This window comes from Pan paniscus, chromosome 19 (assembly GCF_029289425.2).
Source record: "Pan paniscus chromosome 19, NHGRI_mPanPan1-v2.0_pri, whole genome shotgun sequence".
NCBI lineage: Eukaryota > Metazoa > Chordata > Mammalia > Primates > Hominidae > Pan > Pan paniscus.
The window spans coordinates 94,125,113-94,146,602 of record NC_073268.2 but is presented as its reverse complement, the minus strand read 5'-3'; the positions used below and the strand labels follow the sequence as shown (position 1 = coordinate 94,146,602).

At 44.5% G+C, this 21,490-nt stretch overlaps 1 protein-coding gene across 17 annotated transcripts in view; it reads right to left on the bottom strand.

Annotated features, from left to right (window-relative positions):
• The window catches only part of TNRC6C (trinucleotide repeat containing adaptor 6C), a 150,011-nt gene that overhangs the window by 11,000 nt on the left and 117,521 nt on the right, over window positions 1-21,490 (bottom strand). For 13 of the 17 annotated variants that reach the window (XM_063599436.1, XM_055101579.3, XM_063599435.1 and 10 more), the window contains 9 exons: window positions 21,189-21,331; window positions 19,179-19,352; window positions 16,971-17,117; window positions 13,344-13,463; window positions 9,900-9,983; window positions 9,393-9,633; window positions 4,889-5,056; window positions 3,382-3,573; window positions 2,743-2,886 (listed from right to left, as the gene is read on the bottom strand). In XM_063599436.1, the coding sequence (XP_063455506.1) occupies window positions 2,743-2,886; window positions 3,382-3,573; window positions 4,889-5,056; window positions 9,393-9,633; window positions 9,900-9,983; window positions 13,344-13,463; window positions 16,971-17,117; window positions 19,179-19,352; window positions 21,189-21,331 (1,413 nt within the window). The remainder of the gene's footprint in view (window positions 1-2,742; window positions 2,887-3,381; window positions 3,574-4,888; window positions 5,057-9,392; window positions 9,634-9,899; window positions 9,984-13,343; window positions 13,464-16,970; window positions 17,118-19,178; window positions 19,353-21,188; window positions 21,332-21,490) is intronic. The other 4 variants (XM_055101586.3, XM_055101582.3, XM_055101587.3 and 1 more) reach the window with 1 other exon arrangement.

Sequence of the window (21,490 nt, the reverse complement as noted above, 5' to 3'; positions counted from 1 at the left end):
CCTCTTTAGAATGAGGGTACCAGAGCTGAGGGAAGTTAACATTTATGGGTAATCTGCAGGTCTTCACTTTTATTTTTTCCAATTTTTATTTTGGGTTCAGGGAGTCCATGTGCGGGTTTGTCACACAGGTGAACTGTACGTCGTGGGGGTGTGGTGTAGAGATCATTCCATCACCTAGGTAGTGAGCACAGTACCCCACAGGCAGTTTCTGAATCCTCTCCTTCCTCCCACCCTCTACCCTACAGCAGGCCCCGGTGTCTGCTGCTCCCTTCTTTGTGTTGTGTGAACTCGGTGTTGGGCTCCCGTTTGTAAGTGGGAACGTGTGAGCTGTCTGTTCTCTGTTCCTGTGTGAATTCCCTCAAGAAGGTCTTTACTTTAAAAGGGTGTCAGCTCGGCCGTGCGCACTGGCTCACGCATGTAATCCCAGTGCTTTGGGAGGCCTTTTCTTTTTTTGAGACGAAGTCTTGCTCTGTCACCCAGGCTGGAGTGCGGTGGCCCAATCACAGCTCACTGCAGCCTTGACCTCCCAAGGTCAAGTGATTCTCCTGTCTCAGCCTCCTGAGTAGCTGGGACCACTGACGTGTGCCACCACACGCAGCGAATGTTTTCATTTTTAATTTTTTGTAGAGCCAGGGTCTCACTATATTGCCCAGGCTGGTTTCAAATTCCTGGCCTCAAGTGATTCTCCCACCTTGGCCACCCAAAGTGCTGGGATTACAGGTGTAAGCCACTGTGCTCGGCCTGCTAGTGCTTTCTGGTTAGCAATTTCTACGTGAAGAGATGTTCATTGTACTCCCCTTTCTTTCAATAACAAACCCTAATGTATCCCTAAACACAACCGAGAGAGGTACCAGAGTGGAGCAACAAGGTTCCTCGTGCTGGTCACGAGCTGAAGGGGAGGCCTGGCATGAGCCACATGAACTGGCTACTGCTGAATACTGATGTCTGTGTACAAGTGCCAGGGCAGGCTCAAGACCCAAACGTTGAGCACCCGGGAAGTCAAACGATGTTCACTTGGAGCTACAAGTCACCCCGGTTGGCAGGTTGGCTGGCTGGCTGGTTCTTAGGCTCAGGGCTGGAGATGCCATTTCCTTGCCTTATCTCAAAGGCCAATGCATTTCTTAGGCTTAGGTTCTCTTCTGCCCTCTCCGCAAGTTGATCTCCTTAACTGGGCAGGCTATGGAGCTGGAGGACAGCTGCATGTGGAGCTTGAGGACAGCTGTCACGTGTTTCTCGGGCCATCTTCTTCACACCATGGCACACTCAGGCGATGGCAGAGGCCACTCCCAGTGGCCCTGGTTCTGCCTGGAGGCTAAGGGGCTACCTGATGCTTCATCTGGGCACCACTCGGGAAGCTCTGCCATGCAACTTCGGTTCTTTCCAACTTCCCTTATGACTTGGATCTGTACAACCTGCATCCCACTTCTCCACATCCCTCAAAATATGCTAATTTTCCTGTCTGGCACAACCCTGGTGCCCCACCAAGTGTGACAAGCGGGGAGGGCTGGGTCTCTGATTCTGGCTGGCGCCTCACCTGTCCTCTGCCATCTTACACGGATCCTTTTCCTGCACCACTTGGCTGTGTCTGACAGCAGGGACACCCATAACATCCCTGTTCCGAAACGCAGCTGCATCCAAAAAGCAGCTGTGTAACCCCAAGGAATACACAGCATTAAACAGAAAGGGCAATCTGTACTTATGTTGGCTTTCCAGCCAAACCACAGACACATTTAGAAGCCTATCACTTTAAAGAACCACAGAAGCAGCCAGGCACACTGGCTCACGCCTGTAATCCCAGCACTTTGGGAGGCCAAAGCAGGCGGATCACTTGAGGTCAGGAGTTCGAGATCAGCCTGGCAAACATGGTGAAACCCCATCTCTACTAAAAATAGAAAAAATTAGCTGGGTGTGGTGGTGCACGCCTGTAGTCCCAGCTAATCGGGAGGCTGAGGCATGAGAATCACTTGAGCCTGGGAGGCGGAGGTTGCAGTGAGCCAAGGTCACGCCACTATACTCCAGCCTGGGCAAGAGAGCGAGAATCTGTCTCAAAAAAAAAAAGAAACAAAAGAAGCAAACACAAAACACATGGCTCCAATGAGTCATATTTCAAGTGGGAAATTCAATGTTTTGGGAACTACCTAGGTGGCCTTATTAGTGATAGTACCTATGGCAATCTAGCTCTTTCTTCCACAAAATAGCATGCTGCGATAAAACTTTATCAGAGATGGCACTTCTATGATAAGACATTACTTATCAATAAATCCAGCAGCATGGGCGACACCTGAGGTCAGGAGTTCGAGACCAGCCTGGCCAACATGGCAAAACCCTGTCTCTACTAAAAATACAAAAATTAGCCTGGTATGGTGGCACACATGCCTGTAATTCCAGCTACTTGGGAGGCTGAGGCAGGAGAGTCGCTTGAACCCAGAAGGTGGAGATTGCAGAGAGCTGAGATCATGCCACTGCACTCCATCCTGGGCGACAGAGTGAGACTTCATCAAAAAAAAAAAAAAAAAAAAAAAAGTAATAATAATAAAAAATCCAGCAGAAACTCAAATTGATTTCCATTTCCCCATAAGCACTACCTGCTGTCCTTTCATGCTGCTTCAGGTGACTAGAAAAGGTGCCCGCCAACTGTGCCTTGTATCATCCCTGCCTCTCAGCCCAACCTGTCACCCCTGACATCTCCAAATGGGTCTAGAGAGACCGTCCATGCAGAGGCAGGCAGAGCAGCACCCTCACCTCCACTCTTGAGGAGGTAGCGGTTGACATCCTGGATGGTGGTATTGATGGTAGGCCCAGTGGGGACACTGCCAGGAGTGACGTCAGGGTCATTCTCAGGGTCAATATTCTGCAGTCCTTTCCATGGAACTCCCGGATGGAATTCTGTTTAAGAAACCAAAATGAGAAGCCACAGATCAGAACACCAGCACATTGATTCACGACATTTTAAAAGATGTTTTGTCCTGTTTGTAGAAATTTTTATAATCTGCTAATTAAATTAGAGGTACACTTTATACTCTCTTTCATTAAAGCAATCAATCCTTTGGAACAAACTAGAACCAGGTATCACAGCTATCATATTAAGCTAGTTTTCACACAGGGTTGGAATAGTTTTACCGGATAGTGTGCAGTGTGCTTCCTCCCTGCCACCCCTTCCACTCCTCATGTTGAACTAAGGGTTTACAGAAAAATGCCTGATGCTAACCATACCCAAAATTGATCTGACAAATGGATTTCCAAGGAAAATGCCAAAGCTCTGGGCTTAACGCTTCCAGATCCTTAGCTCAGATTCTGGGTCCTCTCAGCCTAATCACTCTCTGCGGGCTTGGAGCACATTCTGACCTGCTGCTGTTGCACAGAAGTGTTGCATGGTCTTACCTGGGGGCCAGTTGATGCTAGAGCCATTTGAGATTTTATCACTGTCAGATTTGGCACGTGACCAGCTATGGGGAACAGCTACGGGAGGACTGGCTGGTGACTCACTGTTCTGGATTAAATCGTACCGGCCATAGGAGTCATCAATGGAGGACTTACCTGGAGGCCCAATGCTTAGACCTCCAGGGATAGCACCTATGGGGACAATAGGAAACAAACAAGCGAGTGAATACTCTCCAGTTGAGAGACACCAGAAGATACCCTAAGCCTCCCTATGTACCTTCTGTTCTAGGTCCAATGCCTTGCCCTATTCAGTTACATGAATTGTAAGACTTGGTCTGTCTAGGATTCTGTAAGAATCAATGACTTTTTATTTATTTTTTTGAGACAACTTCTCACTCTGTTGCCCAGGCTGGAGTGTAGTGATGTGATCAGGGCTCAACCTCCTGGGCTCAAGCGATCCTCCCACCTTGGCCTCCCAAGTAGCTGGAACTACAGGTGTGAGCCACCATGCCTGGCCAGTGACGGTTTCAGTTAGCTGCAATTTCAGCCCTGAAAGATTGAAACCCTTGAAGAACAATTTCAGTTTGTCCAGTAAGAAGTCTTTACAAAATACATATCCATACCATGGGAAGCTGCCCTTAATAAATCTTTTTGGGGACAACTTATGAGTCTTTGTGATTAGCTATCAAATTTGCTGTTATCTCTTCCCTCCTTTTAGTCTGAAACCCTCACTATGGAAGAACACAGTGGATGTTAAAAATTCATACAGAACCAAACCAACCAGCTACAGGCAGCAGAGCCCTCCTGCTAAGAAAGGTGCCAGCAGTGTGTGATGATTTTCCATAAGTTAACCATGAGACATAGTTTCCTTTTTCTTTTTAGAATGCTTCCTATCAAGAGAGAACTACGTAACCTACTGAATTTCCTTTGCTGTTTATTCTACCAGGAAGTTCAGAGTTAAATTTAATGCTTGAGAGTGAGATTACCTCCTATGGTTATCATTTTTGCTTCCACCTTACTGGTGTGTCCATCAGTAAAGAGTTCCCGATGGGGACACCAGTTTGGAGTAAGACAGACTGCTTGGATGGAGGGGAATAACCAACAGAAATGCACCCTAGTATTTACAGCTGCAGTTCCCATACATACTGTATATTTGATTTTCTATTTATGTTGTACCATTTTATTGAAAACATTTCAGCAGACTCAAGTTTTTGTTGATGAATATAGATACATAAAAAAAGTACACAGGCTATGACCTAGATTCTTTGCTGCTCTGGGGTTTTCAAATTATTTCTAAGTTTGTAGCTAAGATCTAATGGTTGGGTTTTAAGAAGTTTGATCAGTGACTAGCTGAGATCTTATATGCACTATAATGGAATGGGTTATTTTAAATCCAACTTTCAGTGCTCAATTCTTAGAAAAGTATAGAATGGGCATGCTATACAACAGGACGATCGATTAATAAGCCAGCAGTGACCCCACCACAGGCATCCTAGCTCAGACGTACCATGCTTGCTAGGGTTCTGCTCCAGGGGGGAAGCGGCACTGGGCAAGTTATCCATGGAGTTGGGGTGCGTCCACTGGGGGAGGCGTGACTGGGACTGGGATGGGTCCTTCACCGACAAGCCACCGGTCATGTCCATGCTGTTGACATTCATGTTTGGGTTCAGTCCAGCTAAAGAGAGAGATGCGATTAGGATTCGCCTGCTCCTCTAAATGACTTCATTCTAAAGCTCTCCTATAGAAGCTATTTCAGTCTTCGCTTACAGCAAATTTTTTTTTTTTTTTTTGAGACGGAGTCTTGCTCTTGATGCCCAGGCTGGAGTGCAATGGCACGATCTTGGCTCATTGCAACCTCCGCCTCCCAGGTTCAAGCGATTCTCCTGCCTCAGCCTCCCAAGTAGCTGGGATACAGCAAAATATTTTAACTATAACTTTTAGTGCTGGTGAAAAAATACTACTTATCGTCATAACAACATGTATTTCTAGGAATATTATTCCTAAATTAAGGTGAAAATGTGAATAGTCTTTGATTAAGTAAGGCCCACAATTCTCTTCATTTTACTTGTTTCAGTGCTGGATAAACATGGTCCTGAGGCTTCTCAGAGTCCACAGGAAAATAGAAAAAGTCCAAACTATTAGGAAAATCTTTCTTTGTTTTGGGATATCTTACGGAAACTCATCAGGTCAAAAACACTTTTCCAGAACTCTAAAGTACCACCTATGAAACAGACTGATAGGATAATTCAGTTCTACCTTTAGTGAGTTTCCTTTACAAAAGTCTGCTCTGAAAGAGTCTGTGAATTAAGTATCAAACTACTTTTAAGGAACTGAACTATTTGACAGCGGGGGTGCTGCCATCTGCCCCCAGCTGGGATGGTGAGCTGAGGCTTCTGGGCTCATTCCTTACAGCTAAAAGCAGGTACCTGGTTATCTGTCCAGGACCTGCACTAAGCTAGGTTAATAAAGAAAGATGATGAGGAGGACAATGAAAAGAAGGTTGAAGTAAAGAGTTTCTGATGAGGACACTAGTTTGGAGCAGGACAGACTGCTTGTTTGGAAGGGAATAACCAGCACAAGCGCCCCCCTCCCCTTGTATTTCCAGCTGCAGTTCCCATTACCACATACACATACCCCATAGGTCCTTACCGTAAGTACTACGCCACACGGTACGTAAGCACAGTGAGCCTCTACTACTAAGCCAGGTGCTGAACATTCTGGTTCTTACCTTTATTTCAGAGGCTGCAAATTCAAATGCCCATAGGAGCCAGGTGGGCCATGCACATGAAGAAGTGGGCTTCATGGGGACTGTGGCAAACCAGAGAGTGTCTGTCCTGTCTAAATAAACAGGTGCTACTGGGGCCAACCACCTATTGCTACATGGAACATAGACCCACTATAGCCATTTTTAAGAGAAGCCAGAAGCCACTTTCCCCAATTTTTGAATGTTGGCATTAACACACACCTACGCACATGCACACACACACTTCGCAGACCTAACAAAACGCCTTTGCAAGCCCATCAGTGCCACAGGGCTGCCTACTTGCAATCTCTGCTGTGTGGGTTCTTTTCGTTTCAGCTTGTACAGATCTAGCCAGGTAAGGTGGCAACAATGTCAGGGCTTCAACCTGGCCTTCAGAATGCTCCAAATTTCACAATTTGGCGCCAACCCATCTCTCCCAACTTTCCCCTCTGGGAAAGTCAGCTAGACTGGCCTGGCCCTTGCAAAATGGGCCCCTGAAACAAGCCAGGCCTCTTTCTTCTGTGCTACGTGAGGCTTCCCCTTTATTTGGAAAGGCTTCCTCTTTATTTACTGTAATCCTATCCAATCATTTGAGGTTCAAGCTTAATCCTATTCTCTGATTTTTCTTTCACCACTCAAAGTGAAAGTGAACTTTTCCTTCTCTAGAGCCCTGTAAGAATCACATGACACTGGTATCAAGGTTATTTTTTCCCGTTTATATGCCTGCTCTTCCCATCTAGATGGCGAACTCCAGGTGGCAAAAGACTGAGAATAACAACGACAGGCTGAACATGAGGGAAGGAAGGTAGCTAGGAGCCCCCACTACTGACCATGGGCTGCTGGTTTCTTTACATGAATTCATGAGTGTCTAGCAGGCTCTTCAACATAGGTGCTGCTGCAGAGAAATGCTGAGAGCCAACAAGATAGGCAATTTTACAACCAAACTTTCCTAGACTTTATTAGTGATTTGCTTTTAATACATTTATAACTTTACTGTGAATATTATAAAATATTATCCAAATTATTTTTCAACTAATTTCAAAGATTCACTGCATGAATTCTTTAACTTGTACTAAGAGAAAAAATCCTTAAGAGTAAAGATAAGTGGTCGGGCATGGTGGCTCACGCCTGTAATCCCAACACTTTGGGAGGCTTAGGTGAGCGGATCACTTGAGGTCAGGAGTTTGAGACCAGCCTGGCCGACATGGTGAAACCCAGTCTCTTCTAAAAATACAAAAATTAGCCAGGCGTGGTGATGCACGCCTGTAATTCCATCAATTTGGGAGGCTGAGGCAGGAGAATTGCTTGAATCCAGAAGGTGGAGGTTGCAGTGAGCCGAGACTGCGCCATCGCACTCCAGCCTGGGCAACAGAGCAAGACTCTATCTCAAAAAAAAAAAAAGTAACGATAAGTGTACTTTATCCTCCAAATATAGGTGAAGAAGACAGGTGAATAATAGAAAGCTGAAGCTAATGCATTTTAGGATAATAGGTGGCATGCAATTTGTTTCTAGAACAGAAGCACTTACATAAGTAGCTGACATTTTACAAAGTGTTTGCTATGTGCTAGGCACTATTTAAGAACTTTGCATATTAGGACAGGTGTGATGGCTCATGCCTGTCATCACAGCACTCTGGGAAGCTGAGACCAGGAGGATCACTTAAGGCCAGGAGTTTGAGGCTGCAGTGAGCTATGATCACGCCACTGCACTCCAGCCAAAAAAAAAAGAAAGAGAGAATAAAAAAAGAAAAAAGAGAACTTTACATATTAGCTCATTTAATCTTTAAAACAAACCTAGGAGTTAAGTATTTCCACATTACAGATGAAGAAATTAAGGCATGGCTCAGTATGGTGTCTCAGGCCTGTAATCCTAACACTTAGGGAGGATCACTTGAGGCCAGGAGTTTTGAGACTTGCCTGGGCAACATAGAAAGACCCTGTCTCTACCAAAAAAAAAAGAAAGAAAAATAAAGAAATTGAAGCAAACAGCAGCTAGGCAAGTTGCCCAAGTTAGTGGTGAGCCTCTTGGTGGTGAGTTGGGACTCAAACCTAGGGAGTCTAATTCCTAAGTCAGGTCTTACCTACTTCGACACAAAGGGCTCTAATGGATGAGACAATAATTAAGGAACGAGATCATCTAGTCTAGTGTTTATCAATCTCATATTAAAGATATACCACATTTATAATACGTCAAGTAAAAAGGATTCATATGATTACAATATACCGCTCTTTTCAGAGACATTGAATAGAATTAGATAAATGAATATTATCTGCTGGCAGCAAATTCACTACCACTCAACTGGCCTTTGCCCCTTTACAGATGTATTTTCCAAGTTACCGATAACCCTTTGTCCTGTATCTACAGACTCTAATAGCAATCGACAGACAAGCCTAAAGTGCTTTCACTAACTTCTGAATTCTTAACAGCAAATTAGTCCATGCAGAATCAATTTACTAATTTATACCCTCTGGTGTCTTCAGGTATGTGAGCTGTGTCTCTCCTGGCTGGCCTGACCTCGAGGCCTGGCACCATGTCTTATACTGACCTGCGGGTTTCAAGTGCTGAGTGTGCTTCTACAAGTTAGATTTCAACATATATATGTTGATTTGGTCGATTATACAAATCACATTTCATACAAAATGAGTTGTATCAACAACCACTGCTTTTTAGGAAGTGCTTTTAATGTAAATCTGAATACTTTTACTGACCAAACCATTATAAAGTCTTCTCTGTGGTTTAGGCTGGAGGACAGTGGCTGGTAAAGTACAGTTCAGAGTAGACTAGGAATAGAACAAACTTTGGAGATTTGACAATGGAAATGAGATTTTGGGGGCTCTGACTGGTACTACCTTTAAAGGTTTTATACTGAGAGTATTATGGCAGCGGCAAAACTCCTGCTCTATACAACGTTGTTAGTGTTGTTCCCTTATTACAAATCCTTGAGGCTGGGCATGGTGGCTCACACCTATAAACCCAGCACTTTAAGAGGCTGAGGTGGGAGGATTGCTTGAGCCCAGGAGTTCAAGACCAGCCTGAGCAACATGGTGAGACCCCCATCTCTCAAAAAAATAATTAAAAAAATTTTTTAAAATTAAAAAGCCTTGAGATACCTGCTCTCTGATTTTGTCTGGGGCTGCATTTCCAACAGGCTATGGTTTCAGCGCTGGCCAGTCCTCCTAACCACTGAAATGCTGCCCTGGCTACCACATACGGACTCCAGGTACCCTCTCTACCTGATGTGGCTGTTGAAGACCATGGGACACTCACCGAGAGGGTAAGGAGCAAAGGTGTTGGGTGAAGACTGCTGCTCTTTGGTCTGCAGGTCAGGTAGGCCGGGAGTCTGTGGGTGCGAGGGGAAGCTGTCCATGGCCGATTTGCCTGCAGAGGGGTGCAGAGACAGGTGCGGCGGGGGCGGTGGCGGTGGTGGCTGCTTCACGAGCAGGGCCTGGGCCAGCTGGCGCTGGTGCTGCTGGATCTGCTGCTGCAGATTAGTGATTGTGCGCGCAACCTGGCAGGCAGAGACATAGGTGCGTTAACCAGGTGGGAAGGGACACTCATGGCTTGTCTAGGGACCAAATGCATTCTTCATTGTCTTTATGCTGAGGCCACTACTGGCTAGGCCAACCTCCTCCCAAACCTAGCTGAACCCAGGAATTTTCAAAGGAAGGCTTGGCTAGAGAAAAATCAACGATCATCTAATAGTTCATCAATTAGCGTCTCTTCTATCAGGGAAAATTATAGCTCATGACAAAAATCAATCTGGGTAGCACCTACTTGCTGCTCCTGTTGTCTCATGGATCCGGACACATTACGCTGGGCCTGTAACATCTGCTGCTGGATTTGTAAACGTTGGTATGCCTGTTGACAGAACGAAGAGTTAAAATAGTATAATAATTAAGTGTAAGTTGAACTAATGGTTCAACTTTCTGACATTAGTTAAAAAATAAAAAAAGAGAACCTAGCCACTCTTCTTGGCCCATACTGTGGCTGACACATACTCTTTTTTTTTTTTTTTTTTTTTTTTTTTTTTTTTTTTTAGATGGAGTCTCGCTCTGTCATCCAGGCTGGAGTGTAATGGCGCAATCTCAGCTCGCTGCCACCTCTGCCTCCCGGGTTCAAGCAATTCTCCTGCCTCAGCCTCCCGAGTAGCTGGGATTGCAGTCGCGTGCCACCATGCCCAGCTAATTTTTGTATTTTTAGTAGAGACGGGGTTTCATTATGTTGGCCAGGCTGGTCTCAAACTACTGACTTCGTGATCTGCCTGCCTTGGCCTCCCAAAGTGCTGGGATTTCAGGCATGAGCCACGGCGCCCAGCCATGGCTGACACATATTCTGGAGGCACAGAGCACTTTTAAAAGATTAATGTCTTATCCACTTTTTTAGTGCGCAGAACTAAAAAAAATCACAGAGTCAATACCCGTTTAGTGTTGGTGATGATGTCGGTCAGCAAATATTTTTCATTTAATGAAGAAATCAAAATTCTTCTGCTTGATTCATACAAACTGAAACTTAAAAAAAAAAACAAAAAACTAACGTATTCTATAATGATGGAGACTGAAATCCAGGACAGCCCAGACAATGGGACAAAACACTGGTAGTAACTGTCCCAAATCATTCAAGAATAATGTGTGTTAAACAACGTGGTTATCTCCCTAACATCATGGGAATGAAAGCTAAGAGAGAACCTGAAATGCAGATTTGTGGGCCCTTTTGTCACACAAACTTGTCATCTACAAAGTTGGTTAAAGTTATGATGATATTCTTCTGTACACTGACATAGAAGCTTTGGTCATTTGACTGTTTTGAAATGTTGGTTGAATATCATGATTTTTTTTCTTACAACATGAATTTTAGGGACATTTTTGGCAAGACTCATCAAAGTAGAATCCAAATAAAGGTGGAGATTACACTATTAGAAATGCCTCCTTCATCTGTAATCATGGAGGAATAAAATACCCCACTTAAGTGAATCCTTATAGGCCTAAAACTTAACCTTATGGAAGCACTGAAACTTTATTTTTCCAATTTTTCTGGAAAAAAATTTAAGAACAGAATACATTGTTTTAAAATTAGAACACCCTATTGGTAATTCAACATTTTCTTGATGTCTTTCACACTATAGAGGTCAATAAAAACTTACTGTATAACTAAAAGATTCTAGCACATCAGTAAGATAATCAGCTCTGTGTCAGGGCTGCAGCAATGCCTGCAGCGTCATCTAGTGGCAGAAAGCGATCTTCCTCTACAGTAACAGCTCTAAACCTGCATGCTTTTTCTATGAGTGCCTGTTTTCAGAGCTGTCTCCTTTCCTTTGGAGGTCAGTGGTCTCCGGCGGGCAGGACTGAAAGCAATAGGACTGCACATGTGCACTGCCTCCCCACAGCGATTCCTCACTACAGCACCACCTCCCTTCTGACAGATGGAAAAACAGTCTCTGGCCAGGCGCAGTGGCTCACGCCTGTAATCCCAGCACTTTGGGAGTCTGAGGCGGGAGGATCACCTGAGGTAAGGAGTTGGAGGCCAGCCTGACCAACATGGTGAAACCCTGTCTCTACTAAAAATACAAAAATTAGCTGGGCGTGGTGGCGGGCGCCTGTAATCCCAGCTACTCGGGAGGCTGAGACAGGAGAATTGCTTGAACCCACAAGGCAGAGGCTGCAGTGAGCCATGATCGTGCCACTGCACTCCAGCCTGGGCAACAGAGCAAGACTAGCAAGACGCCATCTCAAAAAAAAAAAAAAAAAGAAAGAAAAAGAAAAAGAAAAAGAAAAAGAAAAAACAGTCTCTGAGGGCCAAGCCTTGGTCCTGACCTCATGTCTAGAGCTCTGTGCTTTCCATTAAAGCGAGGACACATAGCATGTGTCTCTGGGACACGTCCTTCCCTCCTTCCTTCTATCCTCCCCTGCTGCTTACAGAAAAGCAGACCTCAAACTTGTTGGACATGTGTCTAAAAAACAGCAAAGGGGAAAGACTGAGGGCTGAAGTACTCTCGCATTAGCAAAGATTTTATGCCAATGGTTCTGTCTTTTGGAGTTCCCATTCTTTTTTTTTTTTTTTTCTCCTTCATGATTCCTGGTCATGATTTTCTTTTTTTTTTTTTTTCTTGAGACGGAGTCTTGCTCTGTCGCCCAGGCTGGAGTGCAAAGGTGCGAGGCTCACTGCAACCTCCGCCTTCCAGGTTCAAGCGATTCTCCTGCCTCAGCCTCCCGAATAGCTGGGATTACAGACATGCGCCATCATGCCCGGCTAATTTTTGTATTTTTAGTAGAGACAGGGTTTCACCATGTTGGCCAGACTAATCTCGAACTCCTGACCTCAGGTGATCCACCCGCCTGGGCCTCCCAAAATGCTGGGATTACAGGCATGAGCCACCGTGCCCGGCCGATTCCTGGTCATTTTCTAGGTGATGAAGTTGCTGGCTAAGATTGCTAAATAAATCAGATACCCACATTAAAGAATGAAATAATTAACTGGGTCTTTTAGTGTATATAATTTCAGTAAGCATCTAGGTATACAATGACATGGCAATTATAGTAAAATCAGTAAGACTGTTTGAAAATTAAAAAAAAAAATCAAGATTATGTGAAGTTACAAAACTTTCAAGAATTATTAGGTCACATCAGCCATTCTTGACCGGGGTTTCATGAGAGAATTAAGTTCTAATGCTCTAAGGCATCTACTATATGTAATAAAGCCATTTTTCTCCTGTGCTTCTAGAATAGTATTTATGTATACCATCCTTAGAATAACTGAGAAAATAGTCACTCAAATGATTTTTTGTGTTCTGTGGTTCTCAGAAACTCTGGCTGAGAGCTCAACTGAAAAGACATGCCTAATTATAAAATCTGGTAGATTGGTAGATTTTCTGAACACAAAGAGGCCAAGCCATGTGCAGTGGTGCACACCCATGGTCTCAGCTACTCAGGTGGCTGAGGTGGGAGGATCCCTTGAGCCCAGGAGTTCCAGACCAGCCTGGCAACATAGTAAGATGCTGCCTCTAAACAAAAACAAAAACAAAGAGGCCAAAACATTTAGAAAACCTAGTAGGACACCTTTGAGTGAGAACTCCCTAACTCACGAAGAGTTTAAATACTTCATGAGAGTCTCAATGACATCCCTGACATGAAGACAAACAGTATCACAACTGCTGCTCTCAGCAGGTGCTGTGCATCTGCACTCGGCCTGCGTGCTGTAACCTGCATGGGTCTATCCACTCACCAGCTGCAGCTGATAGAGCTGGTTCAACATCGTCATATGTTGAGGATTAATTGGCGAGGTTAATAGTGCAGGGTTGAGACCAATGTTTTTTGCTGCAAACTGCAAAAGCTGTGCTTGAACCTGTTTAACACAAAATATACTATTAGCCGTTGTATCTCTGTTAAAATAGTTACTTGTATCTGTAGTTTTTCAAAATTCAAAAATGATTAAATGATAATTTGTAGGGAGACCCCCTGAAACTACTGCTATGGAATAAAAGATGAAATGCTCCTGATTATTGTAAATACAAAATTGCATGCAGGACTGTGTAAAGACAATGCAAGGTTGGGCTGCCAGAATGAGCCAACAGCGCGTGATGTGCTTCCCCCTGCAGAGAGCCTATAAATGGATGTGCAGTCAGGGAGGTTTCACATCACCAAGATCCCTATCCCAGAAAAGCAGATGTTCATAGCTCTGGGAATGGAATGCGACCCTTGGGGAGAGCCTATAAACGGATGCATGAGGGGCGCCTGTCCATATGGATAAGATAGGGTTACAAACGCCCTCATCTTGCCACGGCTCTTCTAGGTCTCTTTAGGGTTAAGGCATACTCCCTTCTGAGAATGTGTGGTCTAAACAGTTATCCAGTTTCACGCCCTGTTTCTATTGATTGTTTGTAACCAGCTTTTGCTGCAATTATTACTACTGATTAGTATCTTACTAAACACAGGTTATGGACAGACTGTGTTTCTGTTTTAAGGCTCTGTTAGAAACTGCTGATGCACACACTATACTGTAAATTCTTATCCCTGTATACTGTACTTCTGCATACCGATGTTATGTTAAAGAATTACTTCATCCCCATGTGATCATCTCACCTCATAATCAAACGACCCTAAATCCCTCACTAACCTACCCCTGCCCTCACTAAACTTGATAATAAATGCCGGTATATCCAGTGCATTGGCAGCATCACAGGATCAGAAGGCGGTGACCCCCCGGACCCAGCTTTCACTATCTCGTGTGTGTCTTTTATTTCTCGACCTGCCGATCTGCCTGGGAACAAAGAAAGAGCCCTGTTGCACCACAGGCTGCTGGCCAGATCCTGCAATAATAATTATATTTGTCTCATGGGTGAAATGTCAAAGGCCATTAAAAAATGTATGGACATTTTAACATTAGTAGTTAGCACGCAAAGAATAAGAAAGAAAGGAAAAAGAAAGGAGGGAAGGAAGAAGGAAAGTCTTCAGAGATCTCATCCTCCAAATATTTTAATTATAAATGAACTTTCCAAGGTTCTGTGTCCTTCCTATCAGTACTTACAGGTAACAGGGAGATACAGAAGAAACAGTGAGACGGCACACAGATGCCTTGCCATTTGGGACGTGCTGGTTTGCTTTGTGTGGGGAAGACTAACTGCTTCTTCTGCTACTGCCTCTCAGACTGGGTGCAGCTGTGGCCTGGGTCTGGGCAGTGGGATGTGACTGGAAGTGGCGTGTGCAATTTCAAGGCCACCCGCACAGTAGTGCTGCCTTTTCCCCTGTTCCTGGGAAGTGGCTATGGCAGAGCCGCCCCCGATCCCTGCACTGCTTCTTTCTGCACTGTAACCTGAGAGAGATCAATGTCTACCTAGTTTAAGTTACTGTTTTTTGAGGCCTCTTTGTTATAGTGGCTTATCCTATATCCTAACGAATACATTTAACTATTATCTAATAACTTTTATTATTGCCTGATAATAGTTACATGTATTAGTTATATTGATAATTGTGCACTATCAACTCAGTGCACAAACCTGGGTTTGAACAATTACAGAGCGAGAATTAACCTCAATGCAGTGCCCAGTGCATCCTGCTCTTTTTCGTATGCTAGCAGCATTGCCTTCCCATATGCTATGGTCTGAATGTCTGTGTCCCCCGAGAATTCCTATGTTGAAACCCAAACCCTAATTGTGGTGGTGTTAAGAGTGGAGGCCTTTGGGAGGTGATCAGGAGCCCCCATGAATGGGATCAGCACCCTAATGACAGAGGCCTGAGGAAGCCTGTTCGCCCCTTCCACCACATGAGGATGCATAAAAGTTGCCATCTATGAGAAACGGGCCCTCACCAGACACTGAATCTTCTGGCACCTTGATCTTGGACTTCTCAGCCTCCAGAACTGCAAGCAATACATTCATGCTGCTGTAAATGACCCAGTCTAAGGTATTTTGTTACAGCAGCCCAAATGGACTAAGACACCATATTCCAACAAACTAAACACATTTAAATTAAATTTTATGAATAATAGAAGATTGATGAATTAACACGTTCTCTTTTGGAACAGGTTGAACATAAGCTCCCTCAGAAATTTTAACTATCTTCTTGATATCAGAGGTCTCTTGGGGAAGAAAGCAGTTTTTTCCCTCTTGGCTAGAATGCTAGAATGTTGTAAGTACTTCAAGATGCTGCTGCTCTCTCAGGGCAGGGCTCCAGTCAACCTTCACACCAGAATTACGTATCAACTAGAGCCCTGAGTTACCCCATGCAGCAAAGATGTTATCAATACCATTGATTATCAAATATATTATAAGGGGTAAGAACTAACACTGTAATTAAAAACTTGGTCCAAAGCCTAAAATTGTAAAATGTGCTAAAAATAAACAATATTAACAAGAACAATTGATATATATTAGGCCTCAGAGCCATGCCAAACAGCAATATCCTTTTCCTTAATTCGATTTGACCTTTTTTCCTTTCTTTCTTTTTTTCAGAAGGAGTTTCCGCTCTTGTTGCCCAGGCTGGAGTGCAATGGTGTGATCTGGGCTCACCGCAATCTCCACCTCCCCGGGTCAAGCGGTTCTCCTGCCTCAGCCTCCCAAGTAGCTGGGATCACAGGCATGCGCCACCACACCTGGCTAATTTTGTATTTTTAGTAGAGATGGGGTTTCGCCATATTGGCCAGGCTGGTCTCGAACTCCTGACCTCAGGTGATCCACCCACCTCGGCCTCCCAAAGTGCTGGGATTACAGGCGTGAGCCGCCGCGCCCGGCAACATTTTTTTCTTAACAATCTCTTGGTTCACTCCTGAAAAGGGATGAAAGAAAGAAAAAAAACCCAACTCTATTGGCAAAAATGATCTAATTCTGAATATTAAACATAACTGAAAATCTATAATATATACACTATTATATAAGAGCACATTTAGTTTCTCATTAAAGCATGATTCAGTCCTTGGCTGCTTCTAAGGGTTTCTTTTACATCCTCAGCAATACTACAGCGTGTCCCTTTCCTCTCCCACCGATCTAGGACAGTTCACTGGGTTCACCCGAATAATTTTCTCGAGAAAGACTGGGACAAAGGCACATCAATGGGAGTGTGTTGGGCAGGTCCTTCCCCCTCAATATTGCTTCTGACCAGGAAGATGCCAAATGCTACTTTGGGTGGCTGAGGCATTCCAAGGAGCAAGCTCTGAAAATGTCTCCTGGGTCAGGAGAATCCATTTACTATTTTATAGTCTAAAATTAATTTATAGGTTAAAAACCAGAAGGCCTTCTCTTAAACATGGATTAACTCAGCTCTCACTTTAAAATAGTGACTTCCAGATAACACAGGACCCCATGAAACACTGGCATCTATATCCTGTTGCTCAGTCCTGCTTGGATGTGGGTCTGACCTGAGGGGATAGAAACTGAGGCACTTGAGCACGGAGACTGGGCTGGGAAGAGTTAAGAGGCTGCACTGGTGGCTGTGGCGGCTGCTGCATGGTCCTGGCTTGTGCTGCTCCACTATTGCCAAACATACCCAGATTGCCACTCGGTATCTGCACAGGGACAGAATTAAACACGTTACCAAGGCAGGCATTAGAGTAACATTGTTTGGAGGTAGGGTGAAATAATCTATTTCAAGTGAATGCAAAATTGTTTCTACTTCCTACCACTGTCAACTTGTACCCAAGAGAATTTTTTTGAGACAGAGTCCTGCTCTGTCACCCAGACTGGAGTGCAGTAGCGCGGTCTTGGCTCACTGTAGCCTCTGCCTCCTGGGTCCAAGTGATTCTCCTGCCTCAGCCTCCCGAGTAGCTGGGATTACAGATGCCCACCACTATGCCTGGCTTTTTTTTTTAGATGGAGTTTTGCTCTGTCACCCAGGCTGGAATGCAGTAGTGCGATCTCGGCTCCCTGCAACCTCTGCTCCCGGGTTCAAGCAATTCCCTGTCTCAGCCTCCCGAGGAGCTGGGATTACCGTCGCCCGCCACCATACCCGGCTAAATTTTTTGTATTTTTAGTAGAGACGGGGTTTCACCATGTTGGCCAGGCTGGTCTTGAACTCCTGACCTTGTGATCCACCTGCCTCGGCCTCCCAAAGTGCTGGGATTACAGGTGTGAGCCACCACGCCCGGCCTGAATTTTTGTGTTTTTAGTAGAGACGGGGTTTTGCCATGTTGTCCTGGCTGGTCTCAAACTCCTGACCTCAGGGGATCCACTCACCTCAGCCTCCCAAAGTGCTAGGATTACAGGCGTGAGCCACCTCGTTCGGCCTCAAGTGAATTTTTAATGAGGGTCGTTTATACAACAAGAAGGCTACCCCATTCAAAGAAACTACCAGTATACAATGTTTCACACACAACAGCAACATGAATATGGTTATTTGAAAAATATACATTTCCAAAAGGATGTGATAAAAATTAAAGGGTAATAATGTGTGGTGATTACTAATCTGAGAGGATAGCAACATTTCAAACAGGAAATATAGATATTATTTCAACAAACCTTGAAATGGAATGAACTGACAAATTCAGGTAGTTAATTTTGTGTTAACTATGATAAAGATATTGTAGCTGTAGTTTTCACTCTGTGTAATGAGTTACCTGACAAATAGGTGAGGTAAGGTATTGCACAGCTTCACTTGGGAACAGCCGCCTGAGAGGCACTGGGAGAGAACCCCTTCTGCAAACCTAACAGCTGTGAACCTAACCCCAGTGCACACCCTAGCTGGGCTGCTGACTTGAAGCTGGCAGAACAATGGAAAACTGCACCACCACCAGGGGGGCAATGTCAGATCGCCAGGATCACACAGTTGGGCGCTGGTGAGTGGAAGGGGCACTACTGGTAACAACACTGGGACAATGTGCACACAGAGGCTGTTTGGCCACCCACACCTCACAGTGTCTACTTAGAGACATGTCTCCAAGCGGTGTGTGTGTGTGTCAACCTCATCCCTAAGAAAATCAGAGAGAAGGGATGTCCTAGGGACGGGAAAGGATGATATGTTTTTTGGTACAACATTTCATGTTAAGAGTCTATATGAGAAAAGTGAGATGAAGTGGCAAACAACACTCTCAGGTCCTTCCTGTAGTTAACTGATTTAGAAAGGTGATTTCCACCTGTACCCACAGACTTTTGAAGCCTGGAAAAAAATGCCAGTGTGACTCCTGAGAACCACCTTGCAAGAGATGTCATCTTTATTTCTGGGAAAAACGGGGAGAATGTGGTGCTTTTTCGCAGATCAACAGATGAAACGTTTTGGTTGCCATGAGGAAAGAGGGTGGGCACTACCTGGACCTCTGGATGGATCCGGCAGCCGAAGATCATTGTGCAACACATCATCACTTTAGCCAGTCCCAAGTTAGCACCAAGGGTGCTGAGAGCTCAAACACGTTTTAGTTAAGTGTAAGAATAAATATAACTAAAGCATTTCCTACTTCAGCTCTTGACTCCAGTAAGTCACCTGAAGGGAAATCCTGGTAGTATTTCAACTACTTTTTCAGTCACATTTAAAAATAGAGGTATTAACTATAAATAAGTAAGTTTATGTCTCAAACACATTTTTTAGAAGGCAGGTAAAACAAAGGCCACGTTTTGCTCTCTCCAAACAGCCTTACCTGTCTAGAAGAATTCAAGTTTTGCATGCCCAGCCCGGAGGCAATCCCACCCAGGGCCTGACTGGGGAGTGCACTGTGTGAAAGGGGGAGCTTCAGGCTTGGGGAAGGCAAGAACGGTGAAGGCGTGGGCTCTTCCACGAGGCCGCCATCCTGATTGGAGAAAGAAAGGGTGAGCTGTGTGCAGTGTCCATCAGCAGACAAAGCACCAAACAGTTTCCCGAGGAAACAGAGGAGGCATGGATGGATAAATAATTAACAGATCAAAAAAGTGTGGATAAGGGAATGGAGAACATGTGCAAAAGGAAGAGGGGAAAAAGAAAAAGAAATAGGATTAAGATGCTGTTTTCAGTGTAAAAGTATTTTACAAACACATATATTAGCTGCTACTATTCTCCTAACTATTGGCCCTGCCTCAGGTAGGAGCACGGAGCAAGGATGGCAACAAGCACTTTACAACCATTTTCAAATAAACAGATTCTTTTTGAGAAGTTATTACCAAAGCTCTAGGTGTACATTAGGTTGAATTCCATGACATTTGTTTTTGACCTACAAACACAGCAGTTTCATAGGGTGTAATCTAAGAAGAGGGTGAGTTATAGAACTAATAAAAGACAGAACCTTATTAATTTTTTTTTTAACATCTACTGAGGTCATGCTGTGTGCCAGGTCTTTTGCAAATTTATGTCATCTAACATCACAACCAGCCTGTGCATTATTCCATATTTTAAATGTCAGGGTCCCAATTTAGGGTTGCCAGATTTAGCAAATAAAAATATACGATGCTGAGTTACATTGGAATTTCAGATAACAGTAATTTTATCAGTTTAAACAGTATGATTTCAAAAATTATTTATCTGTAATTCCAATTTCACTGGGCATCCTGAGTTTGAACTCAGTCCCCACTGGCGAGGGGCAGGATGAGGACGTGAGCCTCACCCTGGGCTACCCCACAGCTGCAGCTGAGGCAGATCATGTGCTGGAGGACTCTCAAAATAAGATCAAGTCCCATCTCTGATATTCTTTGCTTGTGAGCCTTTCTTTTTTTTCTTTTTCTTTTTTCTTTTTTTTTTTTGAGACAGAGTATCGCTCTCTCGTCCAGGCTGGAGTACAATGGCACAATCTCAGCTTACTGCAACCTCCGCCTCCCGGGTTCAAGCAATTCTCCTGCCTCAGCCTCCCGAGTAGCTGGGTTCACAGGCGTGTGCCACCATGCTCGCTAATTCTTGTATTTTTAGTAGAGACGGGGTTTCACCATGTTGGCCAGGCTGGTCTTGATCTCCTGACCTCAGGTGATCTACCCACCTCAGCCTCCCAAAGTGCTGGGATTACAGGAGTGAGCCACCGCACCCAGCCTCCTTCCATTGTTGATTTTTTTTTTTTTAATGCGTCCTTCCTTACTTCAATTTTATTTTCAAGGCTCAACATTTGCATTGAATTTAGTGCAATGCTTTTCTCCGCTTTGTAGTCACACCAATCTGGCGTGGGGACATCATTACATGACAACACTGGGGGCTGAGCTGTGACCGGACTAGCTAAACATTCAGGGAGTTTTCCACAGATGCCAGCTGTGGTCACTCATGTGGCCAACTGACAAGGGCCAGCCAGAGATGGGTGCCCAAGCCCCACCACTTCCAATCCCTTTTCCTGAGGATAAACATCTAACACGTAATTTCCAAAGGGAAGATCTGTGTTTTTAAAATGAGATAGTAAAATGGAAATTTGATGACCCTTGCCCATTGGACAAATTGAAGCAGATAACCAGCCAAGTTCGCACAATAAATATGAAAATCAGTTTTCCATCCCAGTCTTTTTCATTCTCAGTAACATCTTATGAAATACGACATTCCCTTCTTTGAGTTAAATGTTCATAATGTTAGAAAAAAATGGATAAAAGTCACTTAAGTATTATAGTCCAGCAAGTTTTTAATCTGGCTTGTATTAAGGACACAGTTGAAATGAAAAACTCCTCTTGTTAAAAAAGCAAAAACAATAAACCACCTATATTCATACCTTGTCAAGAAAGGTGGGGCGGTCCACGGAAGACTCTTTGGAGATTGGCGGGCGGCAGCCGAGGGGCTTGGCGGCCATTCCATTATGGTCGGTCACTCCCAGCCCACGCTTGTCCACGTCCACCTTCTTTTCCAGCAGAGCGCCTGGAGCACAACAAACAGAAGCAATGTTGTAAACAAAACAAGTGAGTGCTGAGCACAAGATAGGCACCAGCTAAGGCCTCAAGGAGGGATGGAGACCCTCCACCCTTCAAACACAGGGAAGCCAGGGGCAGAGAGAGCAAGGGCTGAGCCCAACAAGGG